This window comes from Panthera tigris, chromosome C1 (assembly GCF_018350195.1).
Source record: "Panthera tigris isolate Pti1 chromosome C1, P.tigris_Pti1_mat1.1, whole genome shotgun sequence".
Classification (NCBI taxonomy): domain Eukaryota; kingdom Metazoa; phylum Chordata; class Mammalia; order Carnivora; family Felidae; genus Panthera; species Panthera tigris.
Genome location: NC_056667.1, coordinates 30,953,227 through 30,969,836, shown reverse-complemented (window position 1 = coordinate 30,969,836; position 16,610 = coordinate 30,953,227). Strand labels below are relative to the sequence as shown.

Below are 16,610 nucleotides of genomic sequence, written 5' to 3'. Positions count from 1 at the left end.
CCTCCCTCCGTGGGCCCTCCTTCCTATCAGGGGGGGCACACCCATCAAGTGAAATGGCAGGTAGGTGCCTCCTTCCCTCCCTGCCTAGCTGGGATTCACATAGGAGAATTCAGCTAAGTTCAAGTTGGTATAACCCCACTGTATCACATATAACTCCTTGTTCTGAAATTAACTGCCCAACCAGCCAAACTGGGTGCTCCTGAAGCACTCAGGACAGATTCCCAAGGGTTATAATGCTTAGCCCAGATTAAGTATCAATAAAAGTTGGATAAAATTATAGTGTCCTTTATGTCCACCCCACCCTTGTCCACCTCAGTAATTAATGAACACAGATTCCCAGGCCACATTATTTACCTTCAGACCAAAGACCAGCACAAGAGCCAGCCTACCTCTACAGGACAGTCCACACCATTGCCCTTCAACAGCACTTTCTTGCTGTTTTTATTGTATCCAATCCAACCTCTTCAGCGTGGAGCCCAAGGTTGCATCCCTGACCCACTTTCCCTTCTTTTCCCATCCCACATATTCCGGTTTGGTCATCCTTGTTGCAATATGCCTGTTTATGGTCTCCAGCCTACCAAGTGACATCAGTATCTCAGAGACATTTTTAACGACGACTATACCCCACATTACCCCACCGCACACGTCAGTAGAAGCTGGGCCCTAGTGAATAGAGAGCCCGTCCTTGCAGGGTAATTTCAATATAGTTCTCTATCTTTATTGATACACCACCACACACATGAGGGAAAAAACAGTGCTTTTCTGGAAGAGATTGGAGTCCGTCACATTTCAGATGTGGAAGTAAATCCTGATGCGGGCAAGGGACTCTGGCAGTCAGAGCAGCTGCAGTAGGGCTCAGAGGAGCAATCCCTCTTCGTGGCAGGTTTGTGGGAAATGATCATCCCCTCCAGGTCCTTCACTTTGTTTTCCACCATCTGAAGTTTTTTCAAAATTCTCTCTTGCAGACCCAAGGACAGGAAGAAGTTATTGTCTTGACCCGGGAGAGTGTTCCCTTCTGGGTTGACCAGCAAAGCCTGAAAAAAATCTGCGCTCTTCTTGTAAAGTTTGTAGAGTGTGATGACAAACAACAATATTTTCTAAAATAAAACAACAGAAGTTGAACGTTACTTGTTTATTCGCACGAATGCCTCAGTTTACTAACAGAATCAAAACAAAAACCTAACAGTAACAATAATCCCTCATCCCTACACCAAGGCTTCTGTTTAACAAAACACCTTCACATCCTTTTCGTCTTTTGATCTTCACCACAAAACACAGTGATACGCAGGTCAGGGATTATTATTTGCATTTAATTAGTGAAGATGATAATAATAGATACCATTTACTAAAAATTTGTCACAGGCAGGGATCTGTGCTAGAGGGCGTTTTGCCTATGCATGACCTGTTTATGTAGAAAAAAACCAGAACTGGGTAGCCATTTAAATACCTTCCAGTTTGGACCCTGCCATTGTCCAAGGTCGTATACTTGGGAATGGTAGAGCCAGGACTGAAACCCAGAAATTCTGACTTCTGTGTAGGTTCCCTCAGGACACAGTGGTCTGAAAAACTAGGTTTCCTGGTCCTGGGGAATTTTTTTTTTTTTTTTTTTTCAGTTTAGCCTACCTTACTTTTTTTTTTTTTTACTTTTTTTTTTTAATGTTTATTTATTTTTGAGACAGAGAGAGACAGAGCATGAACGGGGGAGGGTCAGAGAGAGGGAGACACAGAATCTGAAACAGGCTCCAGGCTCTGAGCTGTCAGCACAGAGCCCGACGCGGGGCTCAAACCCACGGACCACGAGATCATGACCTGAGCCGATGTCGGCCGCTTAACTGGCTGAGCCACCCAGGTGCCCCTGGGGGAAAATTTTTAATGATCTAGGATAGATTCCTGTCAGGATAAAAAAAAAAAAACAACCAATCATCTTTCTTCCTTGTTATGATAACTGGCCCTGTTTATTGAGTACTTAGTGCGTGCTGAGCTTTACATACACAATATCTCCTTTAACCCTCACTACAACTCTAAGAGAGGCACTGTTAGCAAACCCATCCTACAGATAAAGGAAAGTGGGGTTTTGGAGGCTGGTTGCTGTCAGTCAACACAGCAAGCTACAGAACCAAGGTTTGAGCACCCGCAGTCCGACTCCAAAGCCCTTGCTGTTAACCACTTGTTATACCAACTCTTTTTCTTGGCTGAGGTGTCCAGAGGGCTGTGGGTTCATCTAATTGAGCTGAACATTAACCAGACAAGAGCAGAACCCAGAATTATAGAAAACAGTTTGGGTTTTTGGCCTTATATTCTTCTATTAGCTAACTGAAGTGCATGTATACACGCATATCTCTGTTGGGGATTTACATTAGTTAGATTACATTAAATGAGATTTTGGAGATTTGAATTTGGCATCCTAAAAGTTGGGTTCAAATCTCAGATTTGCCAGTTTTTACAGTCTATGTCAACTTGGTTCAGTGATAACCAAGTTCTCTTGCCTACAAAATGGAGATGATAATGAAAATGAAACCTCTATATGAAAACAACCTCTATCCGCTTCATGTTATTGTTGGGATTCTAAAAACATTTTGACTAGGGGCTTCTGGGTGGCTCAGTCAGTTAAGTGTCTGACTCTTGGCTGTGGCTCAAGTCATGATCTCACAGTTCGTGGGTTCTGCTTGGGATCCTCTCTCCTTCTCTCTCTGCCCCTCCCCCGAGCATACTTTCGCACATACATTCTCTCTCTCATATAAACTTAAAAAAAATTGGGGGGATCCTGGCTGGCTCAGTTGGTTAAGTGTCAGACTCCTGATTTCAGTTCAGGTCATGATCTCATGGTTTATGGGTTAGAGTCCCCCATTGGGCTCTGCTGACAGGCAGAGTCTGCTTAGGATTCTCTCTCTCCCTCTCTCTCTCAGAAACAAATAAACATTAAAAAAAAAAAAAGAAAGCATTTGACTACATTGTAAATATAGCTATTATTGCTGGTGATAAAACTATGAAGTTATTATTATTGGTGATTAGAAGTATGTAAAATCCTCGTTTCTTACAATCCCAGCCAATTATGCTCCTATTCCCTAGAAGAATCCCTATTTATTGAGTCTGATATTGTTGGGTTTTTTTTCTTTTTTTTATTAAAAAAAATTTTTTTTAACATTTATTTTATTTTTGAGACAGAGAGAGACAGAGCATGAACGGGGGAGGGTCAGAGAGAGGGAGACACAGAATCCGAAACAGGCTCCAGGCTCCGAGCTGTCAGCACAGAGCCCGACGCGGGGCTCGAACTCAACGGAGTACGAGATCATGACCTGAGGTGAAGTCGGCCGCTTAACCGACTGAGCCACCCAGGCGCCCCTGTTGGGTTTTTTTTCAATGTTTTATTTATTTATTTATTTGTTTGTTTATTTATTTATTTATTTATGTGTGTGCGTGTGTGTGTGTGTGTGTGTGTGTGTGTGTGAGAGAGAGAGAGAGAGAGAGAGAGAGCATGAGCAGGCGGGGGTGGGGGGCATAGAGAGAGGGAGACAGGATCTGAAGCAGGCTCTGTGCTCTCAGCGGAGAGCCTGACGTGAGGCTCAGACTCATGAACAGCAAGATCATGACCCGAGCCGATGTCAGATGCTTAACTGACTGAGCCAGTCAGGTGCCCAAGCCTGATATTGTGAAAACAAAGAAATAATGAAAATATCGGTGCCTAATGAATATACATGCCTTGACATCAGGTACAGAGCAATGTCACAGTAAGAACGCAAAGCCAAACCCAAGATCCCAATTATCCTTGCAATGCCTATTCTATGAAAAGGTGCCCCTAATGGTGTCAGGCACATAGTAAAAACTCAAAGATGAATATGTGATCAAATAAGTTTGAGGTTAAGCTGCCTTCTCAGTTTATAAGCTTGTTTCATCTGTTTTATTCTAAAACAGGCCAAAAACCACTGTGAGAGAGAGAGCGTTTTATGCTCGAAACCTAACTGGCAAAAGTTTTTAAGGATAACCTAGTTTCAACCAATTTCAGAGATTAGGGTTCATCCTTTCCTCATCTGCATGGTCTTAAAATATGGGTATGGCAGCAATGCGGGAGAGAACTAACCAAGTTTCAATTTCTAACTATTTAAATTCCTCTGAAACAAAAGAGTATGACCTGAATTGACCGAACACTTCGTTTCCATAAGATATATACTCCTACTCCCAACAAAAGCAAAAAAGAAATCCCCAGGATAACTTGCACAATTGGAGCAAGGGTATCTAGTACTCCAAAATTTGTTTGCTGAGGTGGACTAGTCTCTCCCAGAAGAGTTGCTTGTAGCCACTTCCATATTGAGCTCAGAGAGAGATATTCTACGAGGTTGTCCCAGACAGAAGATGAGGACAAAGATGTTGACATTTTAGTAAGACAGCAGCTCCTGGAATTACATGTGCAGAGGCTTCAGGAACCTAGATATGGGCTAGGGAGCGTGGCCTTGGAGCCGAGGTGTTCTGGAGCCATTGTGAACTGTACATTGTGATGTCACTGTTTCAAAGGTCAGCTTGCTTCCCACTCACCCAGTGAACTTTCTCACTCAGAACCAACCAGCTACGGGCCTGGATTTTCGGTTCAGTCATACTGCTTTCTCTGATCTTTGGCAAGTTCTAGCTCTAGCCCAGCACTGTCCAATCGAACTTTCTGCAATGATGGGAATATTCTATATCTGCTCTGTCCGATGTGAACAGTGTGGCCAAAGAATTGGATTTTACATTTTATTTAATTATAATTAGATAAATTTAATTATTTAGCCAATGTGGCTAGCGGTCACTTTCTTGGGGAGTGTAGATATAAAACACTTCCAACAATACACTGAGAGACAGCAATTATTAACTGAGGTTAAGTGGAGATTTGAGGATTTAAAGAAAGTTTTCCTGAAGACTGAATAGTTTGCTCTTTAGGGATTAGGCAAATGTGGAGGGGGGATATTATTGGATCATTTTGTCGCATTCCCTTTTTTTCACATGTCACTATTGTTTAGAAATTGTGATCTTTGGGAAGACTTTAAACATATTTGAGCCTCATTTTGCTCATCTCTTTACAGATGGGAATGCCACATCTTTTGCAAGGTTTATGTTGGAAACAAATGATATCATTTTCTAAACACTTGGTAAACAGTAGCGTGCTGTACAATAACTTAAATCACATGTTATCAAAACAATTATTTACTGGCTACTACCTATGTACTTTCAACAAGGAGGTATGAAAATACAAAATGTATAGTCTGTACCTAAAAAACTTACATGAAAAGAGTTCACACACAAGCGTATGAACTGTGAGATCAATTGTGAAGACAGCCAAGAATCCAAAAGTGGGTTTGCACCAAGAAGAGGGAGAGGCAGAAAAAGGAAGAAAAGGGGTCAGTTATGACAATTTTTGGAAAAATATTGTGTGATGCTATTCCAATCTGCTCATTCTGGTTGAAAGGACAGCAAGAGGGAGGCCTGGTAGAGGCAAGAACTGTTTTGTTCTTGCAAGAAGGGGAGGTAAGGCAAGTTGCTTGAGGTGCCAGAGACACATCCAGAATATGGAGTCCAGAGTGCCGTTGGAAATGTACTTGCGTCAGGGTGAAATGACCTACTGGTTCAGGAGTGACTGCTATTGATGTTAAACCCACAGTCTCCTAGTGACTGAACGCAAAATCTTTTCTAGCAAGGCATAAAAGGGACTCAGATAAGACTTTGGATTTGGCTATTAAAGGTTAAAATAGGTCAGAAACTATTAAAGAATGCCAACCAGAAACTTTTTGGAGAAAGATAGGGCTGTGACAACTAAATCATTGCTTGAGAATCTCTATACTAGATTAGACCCCCTGTTACATGGCACCTCTCACTTTACTTTCAAAGCACTTAACACAATTATAGTTATTTGTGAAATTTTTGGTTTAACATCTGTCTTTCCTATTATCAACTTGAAGACAGGGACCATGTCCCTTTTATTGACTACTGTATCTCTAGGGCTTGGCACATAGGAGAAGTCTAAATATTAAGTGAGGGGTGCCTGGGTGGCTCAGTCTGTTAAGTGTCCAACTTTAGCTCAGGTCATGATCGCACGGTTCATGAGTTCAAGCCCCGCATTGGGCTCTGTGCTGACAGCTCAGAGCCTGGACCCTGCTTCAGATTCATTGTCTCCTTCTCTCTCTGCCCTTCCCTTGCTCACACTCTTTCTTTCTCAAAAATAAACATTAAAAACTTTTTAAAATAAAATATTAGATGAATGCAAAGTCCCCTGGAAGAATTCAAAATATCTTTATGTCCTACACTGTTCATTCATCAAGTGCCTATTACCATATCTGTGCACTTGTTTGGGTAGAATCCTTTTATTTTTATTTTTTTTTTAAGTTTATTTGAGAGAGAGAGAGGGAAGGAGAGAGAGAAAGTGGGGGAGGGGCAGAGGGAGAGGAAGAGAGAGAGAATCCCAAGCAGGCTCCACACTGTTAGCTTACAGCCCGCTGCAGGGCTGGAACTCACAAACCATAGATAATGACCTGAGTCGGACTTGAGTTGGATGCTTAACTGACTGAGCCACCCGGGTGCCCCTGGATAGAATCTTTATAGAGTAACTGTTAAGAGGATAGGCCTTTGGGAATACAGTGGATCTGGGTTAAAACTTTTGGCTCTCCTATTCACTAACCTTGTTACCTTGAGCAAATTACTTAACTCAAGCCTTAATACCTTGTGACGTGGGGTAACTTCTACCTTGTAGGCCTGTAGTGAGAAGTTGAAAATTTGTGTAAAAGAATAAGCTACCCATAGAGGTAAGTGCAACTATTATTTGTAGTGACATTTACAAACAAATGCAAGGTATTGTAAATCTCCATACTATAACATACCTTAAAAGAACCTAGTCCAGGGGCACCTGGGTGGCTCAGTCGGTTGAGCGTCCGACTCCGGTTCAGGTCATGATCTTGCAGTTCGTGAGTTCAAGCCCCGCGTCGGGCTCTGTGCTGACAGCTCGGAGCCTGGAGCCTGCTTCGGATTCAGTGTCTCCTTCTCTCTCTGCCCCTTCCCCGCTCATGCTCTGTCTCTGTCTCTCAAAAATGAATAATAAATGTTAAAAAAAAATTAAAAAGAACCTAGTCCAAAAACCCATTTATAGTTTGACTTCCTTCTTAGACACCTGAACATATCCAAAGATGAATTATCACTATGCAAGACATCTCAGCCCACATTTTTTATTTATTTATTTTTTTAATTTTTTAAATGTTTATTTATTTTTGAGACAGAGAGAGACAGAGCATGAACGGGGGAGGGTCAGAGAGAGGGAGACACAGAATCTGAAACAGGCTCCAGGCTCTGAGCTGTCAGCACAGAGCCTGACGCGGGGCTCGAACTCACGGACCGAGAGATCATGACCTGAGCCGAAGTCGGCCGCTTAACCGACTGAGCCACCCAGGCGCCCCCCACATTTAATTTCTTAATTTTAAATGTTTATTTACTTTTGAGAGACAGAGGGACAGAGCATGCCAGCTGAGCTGTCAGCACAGAGTCCGACGCGGGGCTTGAAGTCACCAGCTGTGAGATCATGACCTGAGCTGAAGTCAGACACTCAACCGACTGATCCACCAGTCACCCCTCAGCCCACCTTTAGATAGTGTCATCCGTCCATCTATCTACTGGGCCAGCCATCAGTCACTTCCACATCAGACTGTATTAAGACTTTTTGACTTACATGCTGCAATTTATGAATCACGCAGTGCCTACTTTTAAACCTTCAAAAGGTTCTTCATTGACTTTCAAACAAAATCTGAAATCTAGAAGCTAGTTACTTGGCACTAAAATATGGTTGCTGCTTACCTATCTATCCAACCTTCTCTCCTTTCCCTTTCCCATTTTTTCTCTCAGCATGAGCTATACCAGACTTGTCAAGGTCATGAACACACCACAAAGCCTTTCCGCACAACAGGATTATCCTCTCTGGATTATTGATTCTTCAGGTTTCAGTTCAAACATGGCTTCCTCAAGGAAGCTCTTCCTGGCCTTTTTGGTTTTTGGCGGGGGGGGGGGGGGGGGGGGGGGGGGGGAGGGGGGAGGAGGCTAACGCAGCCACAGATTCTTTTGTAGCACTTTATGTAGTGTTTTGTTTATTGTCTCTTCTTTACTAGACTCTAATCACCATGATGCAGGAAACTCACTGCCTCATGTTCATCGCTCAGGAGCTAGCAGATAGTATGTGCTTAGTGAATACTTGGCTATAGCTTTCCCGTACCTCCAGTCTTCTCTTTTCCAGGCTAAACCTGTCGAATACAGGTGAACAGGTTTTTAAATCTCCTATCCTGCTTCCCTTCCTCAAAGTGGTTCAGACCTCCAAAAGCAGTCTGTCACAGAATCTATTCCTGCAGGTATAGACCAAGCAAGTCAGACTAAGGCAGGCCCCTCTTTCCAGACTCAGCTCTACATAATAGGAGGCTTTGCCTCTGAGTCAGCATATAAAACCAGGGGTATCACAGTCTATTGTGGGGTGGCAGGTGGGGAGAAGGGATTGGGCAACCTTTCAGACTTTTAGAAGTTTCTCTCTGAGAGAAACATGGACTTTTTAACAGTTTATAAATTACTCACAGAAACCATATGAACCAGTTTTCCTTTTTCCTCAAATGAGAAACTGTCAACAATAGATGTATGATTGGCATTGGATTCGCGTGACCTGGCTTTTACTTACATTTCAAACTTTATTCTCCATTATTCACTTTTACAAACCATATACTTAGTTTAATTACAGAGCTAGGGTGTTTTTGGGACTTTAAATACCACCTGCAATCTTCTAATATTCTTCCTTCACATTAACTTCCCCTCCCTGATACCTTCCGTCAGATGAGATTGGAAACTAGGCTCCACCTATTCCTAGCTTTTATCAGCTAGGCAAAACACTTAATTTCTATCTTTTTAGCTGCCAAATAAGGGTAACTGTACCTACTTCATGAACTTATGAAAATTCAACAAGATAATTTTATGTAAAGTGCTTTAAAAACGTGCAATTACCCTGAATTCTCACAGTGCTTTCCACTTTGTATTCTAGGCCATTGCTTCTCAAATTTTTCTGTGCCTATGAATCATCTGGAGATCGATCTTACTAAAATGCGATTTGGGTCCAGAAGCTCTGGAGTGGGACCTGACATTCTCCATTTCTAACAAGCTCCAGGTGATGCCCACGCTGCTGGTCCACTTACCACACTTTACAACGTTTAAAGCTACCCCAGCCCTCACACGAAAGCTCCACACCGCCAGATACCTTGATAAATTTACTTTACATTTTTATCTTTTAAAGCATCTGAAACCATCACTAAATATGTGTGCACTTAAATATTTGGTTAATAACTATGACTATGTCCTTGGCAGTGCAGGGCAGAAATAGGCAACCTGGGACTAAGAGACGATAGGTTTGGGTTGGAACACTGTGAATACTAATCAAAAACTTTCTTTTCCTTCATTTCCCACCCCACTCTCTCACACGTGTTCATCAACATGGGGAAACACTGAAGTAAGAGAATTCTGGGTAAAAGGACAGAATGAAAGTGTCTGGTACTCTGAACTTCTACCCATTATTTAGGGGGCATTCTTGACTTTAAAAGGGCTTTGAAAACAAAGTCAATGCTTCCAGGTTTGTGCTAGCATTGGGACAAATCCCAAAAACACATCAAGTAAAAATGACAGTATGGAAAGCTAGAAAAATAACTGTCCAACCTTCTGTATTATCATAGAACTACACATGCTGGGTTTGACATAAAACGTGGTCTTATTAAAAAGTCAAATAAAGATGCTCCAACTGGAATAGAAAATAATCTTAGGATGAACCATTTAGGCTTGTACTTGAAGCAAACTTTCAATAGCGTTCAACTAGGGTTTGGTTCCACTACAAATGGACCTACTTGGCCCTTTCTGGGGGTAGAAGTTAGGAGTGGTCGAATGGATGTAGTTCAGTCTTAAGCAAATTAGCAATCTTCTCTTGTTCTGGGCTAAAAATGAAGCTGCCAGCTATTTCTCATGCTCAGATCACAGAAAGTGACCTATCAAAATATCCCATACCTCTTCACTTTATAGGTGAGGAAACTGAAGCCCACAGAAATTAGCTAAAGGTCCCAAGGAGTCAGTAGTAGCCTCAGCCTCTGAGATGTTCCACTGTCCACTGTTTCTGCCATTTTTTCTTTCAACAGATGCTTATTTGAGAACCCTATGGTTACCTACTAGGATCTGAACCAAGAAAGCACTTAGGCATTGTGTGTCCATGTTTGTGTGCGTGGGTTTTAGGGGTCAGAGAAAAGGTCTTAAAATCCTAACGACAGACATAAGAAAGGGATATTAGGAGTGTCTGAGTCACTTCATTGCTAGCTGATGAAACTCACTGAGAACTTCACAAGAACAGAGAATAAAGCTGCTGTATTTATAAGAACACACTGCTTTGTCATTAGACATACAGGGCTCATAGTCCACTGAGGTTCAACACATCCAAAGACCAAGCTCACCTTGGCTTTCCATCCTCTTCCCCAAAATTCATTTCTTCCTTTTGTATTCCAACCTCAACTGGATGCATCACTACTAAATCGGTTTTGCTCAAAACGTTTTTTTCACCATTCAACCCTCTCTTTAAATTTCATCTCCTCTTCCTTGTGCTCCAACTGATAGTATAAACTCTCATCAGGTTTGCCTCAGTTACTTCAACAGTCTTAATATCTACTGTTTCCATTCTCAGCCTCTCAAATCACAATCATTTCAAGACATCTACAAATTGTTATTAATTTAACATTGCAATTAACGTCATGTTATTTTGTTCAAATCCTTTAAAGCCTCTCAGCTGCCTAAGGACTCGAGTCCAAACTCAATAGCATTCATGGTTGGGTCCTTGCCCATCGATCTCTACAGTCCTCTCATCCCAGTGCTTCCCTTTCATTGCAGCCTACCACATTCTTTGTAGGTCCCTGGAAACATGACTGCATCCATCTATGCCCTTCATGTTCTCCTTGGTATTCTTTCTATCTGGACAGCTGCCGGGCATCCTCTTTTGGGAGCTATCTTGACCCTCAGAGCTAATTACTCAATTTCAGAATTTTCTCTACACAAAAATTTTATGACAACATTCAGAAAGAAACTTGATCTGAATGGTTTGGTTAATAAGAAACGAGAAACTACTGGGGTAAAATATAAGTGCACATTCCAGAAAATGCCCAGTGCAGTTTCAGTTAGTGTATGGTATGAAAACTCATTATGAGTAAACAAGAAATGGGTGAAAAATTGTAATTTATTGAAACTCAACTCAAAAAATATAAGATGCTGTAGTGTACAATATATTACACAAAGCACCCTCAGGTGCACATTCAAGTCAAGTAAGAACTCCATATCCCTTTCCCTAGCCCTCCCACCCTGGGATCTTAGTATTTGTTCCATATACAATCATGCACACTTAATTTGAAAAAGGAAGCCCCAATATATTTTGATGTATTAATTAGCACCAAACAAGAGTACAGTTCCATTTCTTTTTTTTAATAAACAAAAACAAAAACAAAAAACCCCAATCAATAAACCAACTGGAGAGCTAATGGACTCAGCCAATACTGCTGACATAGATATTATACATTCATGTAAATACACAGCCTATTCTACCCTAAACAATGGTGTGGCTGGTTCGCAGCCTTTGTTCAAATTGGCAATTGTCCCCATGTTGCAGTGTTGGAGCCAGTCTGTTTCTAAAACAAAATTGCTATTTAGGAACTTCCTACACAAAGCTCATCTGTCTTTTTTGTTGGAAACAAGTCTAAAATTGGTGTGGAAAACTTAGATCTTTCAAGGACAACCACTGGCCGAAGATAATGAAGCTGTTTTAAGGCAAGCTCTCCACAGTCTGTTAATGCTTTGTCCAATACAACCCTCAGGTTTTCCAAGGAAGGAACTGTTGTTGTCTCAGCTACTATCAAAGGTGGGATTGCAGTCAGGTTCTCATGAATTGCAGAGTCACTGGAAGAATGAGGTATGTCAACTTCAGGGTCATTGTCATTCACCATATTATTTGCCATAACACTCCCTGTTAAGTCATTACTGGGCTGTGAAGAATTATTTAATGTTAAGTGCTCCGAAGGTTCCCAATCATCAAAATCGTCTTCTTTCTCTTCACTTTCCTGAATAAATTTCAGAAATGAAGATTCAAATCCCATAGGTTTATAAGTCTTCAAATCAAATGACCTGGGCTGTGGATGTTTCCTAAAATTCTCTTTTGGAACAGGGGTTGAATTTTTTACAGTGTTTTCTTGCCCTGAACTTGGCTGCCCAGTTTCTGAGTCTTTGATCCTTGGTAAAGGCAGCTGGAAACTCGTGAAGTAAGTCCCACTTTCAGTCCCACTAGGATTAGGTATGGAATTTTCTATTTTACAAGGAGGAGGCTGAACTATATTACATTGTTCCAAAGAAGTGGTTTCTGAACTATGGTTACATTTCAAAGTTCCTCTGTAGAGGAGAGTATCTGCATCAAAAACTGGTTTGCTTTCTGTACATCCTTTCTGACCTCCATCCCTTTCGCCTGGATGAAGGGAATCTGTGTTCTGGACAGGCACGCTGTCACCTGGGGAATGGCCGTGCTTTGTGTGCTCTGATTCACAGCTATTTTCTTCTTTCTTTATATAGGGCTCTGCTTCAGAAGGGGGCTCCTCCTTAATTTTGGTACCATACTTCACACAAACGACCAGGTTTTCCATCTGTTGCTCTAAGTAGGCACTACTCATCTGATGGGTGCGTTTATAATGCCTCACTATGCTGCTTTCCAACTTCACCACAGATAAGCATCCTTGAACCATGCAGGGGTACTGTGTGTGCTCAGACTGTTCCACACACATATGGAGGGCTTCAGCTCTTGTTTTAAAACTAATCGGAGCCTTCTTTTCTTTGATTAAACTACATTTTTTAGCCTTAGCATTAAATGATCTCCTGGTAGTCTGATGTTCATGCTCCTGAGTGAGAGCTGTCGGACACACCTTTTCACTCCTCAGTAGCCTTTCATTTGCCACTTTCTGACTTCTAAATAGATCATCGTAATAGTCCTTATGTCGGTAATATACATGTTGAGAATAATTACTGCGATGGGTGAAAATCTGGCCACAGCCATTAAGATCACAATGAATTTCATATTCTGAATGTATTTCTCCTTCAATATTATGCTGTTCCATCAAGTGGTGCTTCAACTTGCTGAATGTATAAAAAACAGCAGGGCACTGAGGCTGGTTACAGGAAAACCTTGCTGCAGATTCAGCTTCAGAAAGCACTTTAGGCTCTTCAATATGATCTAGGTTATGAGAGTCACTACAGTGCTTAGCAAGAGCTTTGGAACACAGGAAGCGTTTGTTACATTCCTTGTATTTGCAAGCAAATATCTTTTTACATTTGACAAGTTCCCTTTTGGTTCTTGCTTTGTCTTTTTCTAAACATAATTGTTCTTTGTTGTACTGATGTACAGTTCTGTAATGACGAATCAAGCCTTTTAGATTAGTGAAGGAGGAGTTGCAAGTTTTATGGATACAATGGAATGGTTTGTGGTACTTATTCAAAATATAGCAGAGGTTTCCTTTAGCAACAGTCCTCCTGCTACCTCTTCCCTCTCGTCCTTCTCGTTCTTCTCTATGGCTACCCATGGGTGATGAAATATCAGATGTTTTACTTTCTGTTTCTTCACAAGACGACTCCAAATCTGTTTCTGAACTGCATTCATCCTTTTTAGAGTGACAGTGTGGCTTCTCAGAGTTACTGCTGGGGTCACCACCAAGTTCTGTAGAGCAATCACCTTTCAATCTGTCTACTGAGCATGGGCCTTCATGATCACATTTTTCATTATCTAGTAGTTTGTGAGTGACTCTGTCACTGCCAATTTGATGTTTATTTTTATAATGAATCCTAAGGTGTGTTTTTCTTGTAAATGACCTTTGGCAAATATGACACTGGAATGGGGAATACCGATGTTGAAACATGGTTAACTGAAGGACTTTTTCTTTTGAGTAATTGTGTTTTTTAAGATAATGCATTAACAAAGCCTCTCTGGTCACAAATTCATATTTGCATCCTTGAAGCTCACAGAAAAAAGGCTTAGCTGCCAACTGTGCAAGGTACTGACTTGGCATATTCTCGTCTTGATTCTGAAAATTAAGGTCGGAGATAGTAGGTGAAACCGACTGAAGAGACTTAGCACCACTGGATGGGTACCCCTGCAATGACCCTGAGAATGATCCATGCGTTATTGAGTTTTTCAAGCTTAAATGTTTCAAGCGTAACAGAAGTTCCAACATGGTATCCTCTGTACACGGCCTCTTAGAAGCACAGATAGAAGCTTCTGAGGAATAACCTTGATATTCTCGTTTGCACTTAGTATGAATATTGTGGTCTAGACCTTCATCTGGGGAGTCACTGTTTGTATCTGAACTGGGTTTAGGTTCTGCATCAAACTTTTCAGTTGCTTGATTGTGTTCATTACCCCCACAGGGAAAGAGATCTTTTGTCTTTATCTTTTTGGGTTTGAAGTGGTACGGATGGACCTTGCGGAGATGCTTTTGCATCCCTCTTGCATTTTTGTACGTGGAACCACAGCCATCAAAACCACAGGTGAACTTAGTCCCATCAAAGCAAACTGCCACATTGGAACATTTCTCTTTTAAATTGGAGGGCACAAAGACTTTCTCATGAGATAATAATATATCCTGCATTTCCGAGTGATCCAGTGTATCAATTAACTCTTCATTCATGGAAGCTGAAGAGCTATGACTTAACTGATCACTAGAATTACTGTCACTGTTTTCTTTCAGATTTTCTGCAGTTTCTATTTGAGAACTAGCTGATCCGGCACAGAAAAGAAGATCCTCGGGTAAATGTGATTTATCAGTTTGGTCAAGTAGATGGGGCTGATCAATACAATCTTGCTTTTCACCCGGTGCAGCCTCCTCAAGTTTCACCGATTTCTTCACATCTCCATTTGAACTTTCAACATTATGCATTGAGAGGTGATCCTGGTATTCAATTTTAGAATAATAGAATTTTTTACAGCCAACAAAGTTGCATGTGTAAGATGCATCCCTAAAGTGTTGTGCTTCATGGTGGTAAAGCTGTCCCAAGTCACTGAAAACAATGTTACAGCCATTTAATTCACATTTATAACGCAGATCATCATGTTTTTGTTTATGGTTAAGTAGTTCATTCACTGATCCGAACCTTGCATAGCAATCTATAGATACACACATATAAGGTTGAGGACCACAATGCACTTGTTCATGCTCCCGCAGGTGAAAAGCAGACATGAAATGTCGTCGACAATAAGTACACTTCTCTCTTCTATTTTTCATATCCAAGTAGTGCTTGGCATTTTCATCATTATTTTGGTGTTCAGCTTTAAGATGCACACTTAAGTATTTAAACTGCTTAAATACTCGGGAACAGTCTGTGCCAGGACATGGGTACAAATCTCTGTCTTGCAGGTGGCAATCTTCTAATTTGCTGAATGTGACGTATTCATGAGACTCTCCTTTGGCTTGTTCATCCAATGATTGGTTTTGCTCCAGGGTTGCAGAGGGGCTCTTGGGACAAATTCCCTTCTGAGAGCCTTTCAACAGTAATTTCTTTCTAGAACGGTCCCTTCTGCTTGGTGGCATTTTAACATGCTCCATCACATGAGGAACAAAAATTTCTTTTCTCTTGAATTTTTTAATACAAACTGGACAGGTGTAAACCCCATCTTCCATATGCATCTTAGAATGATGAAGAATCCTGGCCTCTATACATTCCCGCTTACATAACAAACAGAAAAATTTATACTGAAGCCACCTCTGGTATCTTTCAGAAGAACCAATGGGTTTTTTGTCTCTTTTCTCCTTATGCTGATCTGTCAAATCTCTTCTTCTATATTGTTTATCTTCTTTACCTTCCTCATAGTCACTGAGAAATGACTCTAAAACGTCTGTGTCATTAATAGACATTTCATAGCCACTTAGATCATCATCAGAATCTGAGGCCTCTTGTCCAAGCAGTTGGTGGCAGTGTCGTTTTAAAGTTTTCCAGTCCCAAAATTCAGGATCAAAAGGCCAGTGGGCCTTTAAAGCTAGTAAGAGCTCACATCGGAGAGAATTTGGAACTGGTGCATTTTCTTCATCAAATTTTTGATCTGGCTGCAGATACAGTTCTTCCAACATATTAAATCCATCCAAACTAGGTTCAATTAAGAATTCTGTAAGCTGACAGGCTCGTCTGACCTCTAAATCTTCTGGTAAAAGACAAGCAATTGTTTTGCAAACTGATGCCTTCATTTCCTCATCCTCGCTTGATCTGAGTTGAAGAGCTCTGACACATAGTAAAATTGACACTCCGAGACCAGCGTCTTGTGCCTGTAAGACAAACGGGGGGGGGGGGGGGGGGGGAGTTATTACTTTTTCATTATGAAGTATTACCTAACTTTCACTGGTAAGATACATACTTCTCGAACCTTTTAGTGTTCTTAAATTTACCTTTAAACTTTCTTCCTCCAAGTTACATTTAGATCCTTCTCCTTTTTAATTTTTAAAATGATTTATTTTTGAGAAAGAGTGAGAGCGAGCATGAGTGGGGGAGGGGCAGGCAGAGACAGAGGAAGACACAGAATCCAAAGC

The 16,610-nt window shown here is 41.2% G+C and overlaps 2 protein-coding genes across 3 annotated transcripts in view; both read right to left on the bottom strand.

Moving 5' to 3' along the window:
- Positions 1-693: 693 nt before the first annotated feature.
- On the bottom strand, positions 694-4,474 carry TMCO2 (transmembrane and coiled-coil domains 2). The gene is made up of 2 exons (XM_007077397.2): positions 4,130-4,474; positions 694-1,097 (listed from the first exon to the last, which is right to left on the bottom strand). Exons 1-2 carry the CDS (start codon positions 4,370-4,372, stop codon positions 783-785), a joined length of 558 nt encoding a protein of 185 aa, XP_007077459.1. The 5' UTR covers positions 4,373-4,474; the 3' UTR covers positions 694-782.
- Positions 4,475-11,228: 6,754 nt separating this feature from the next.
- The window catches only part of RLF (RLF zinc finger), an 84,450-nt gene continuing 79,068 nt past the window's right edge, over positions 11,229-16,610 (bottom strand). For both annotated transcript variants that reach the window (XM_042996736.1, XM_042996737.1), the window contains one exon: positions 11,229-16,349. In XM_042996736.1, coding sequence (XP_042852670.1) covers positions 11,706-16,349 — 4,644 coding nt within the window. In that variant the 3' untranslated portion in view covers positions 11,229-11,705. The remainder of the gene's footprint in view (positions 16,350-16,610) is intronic.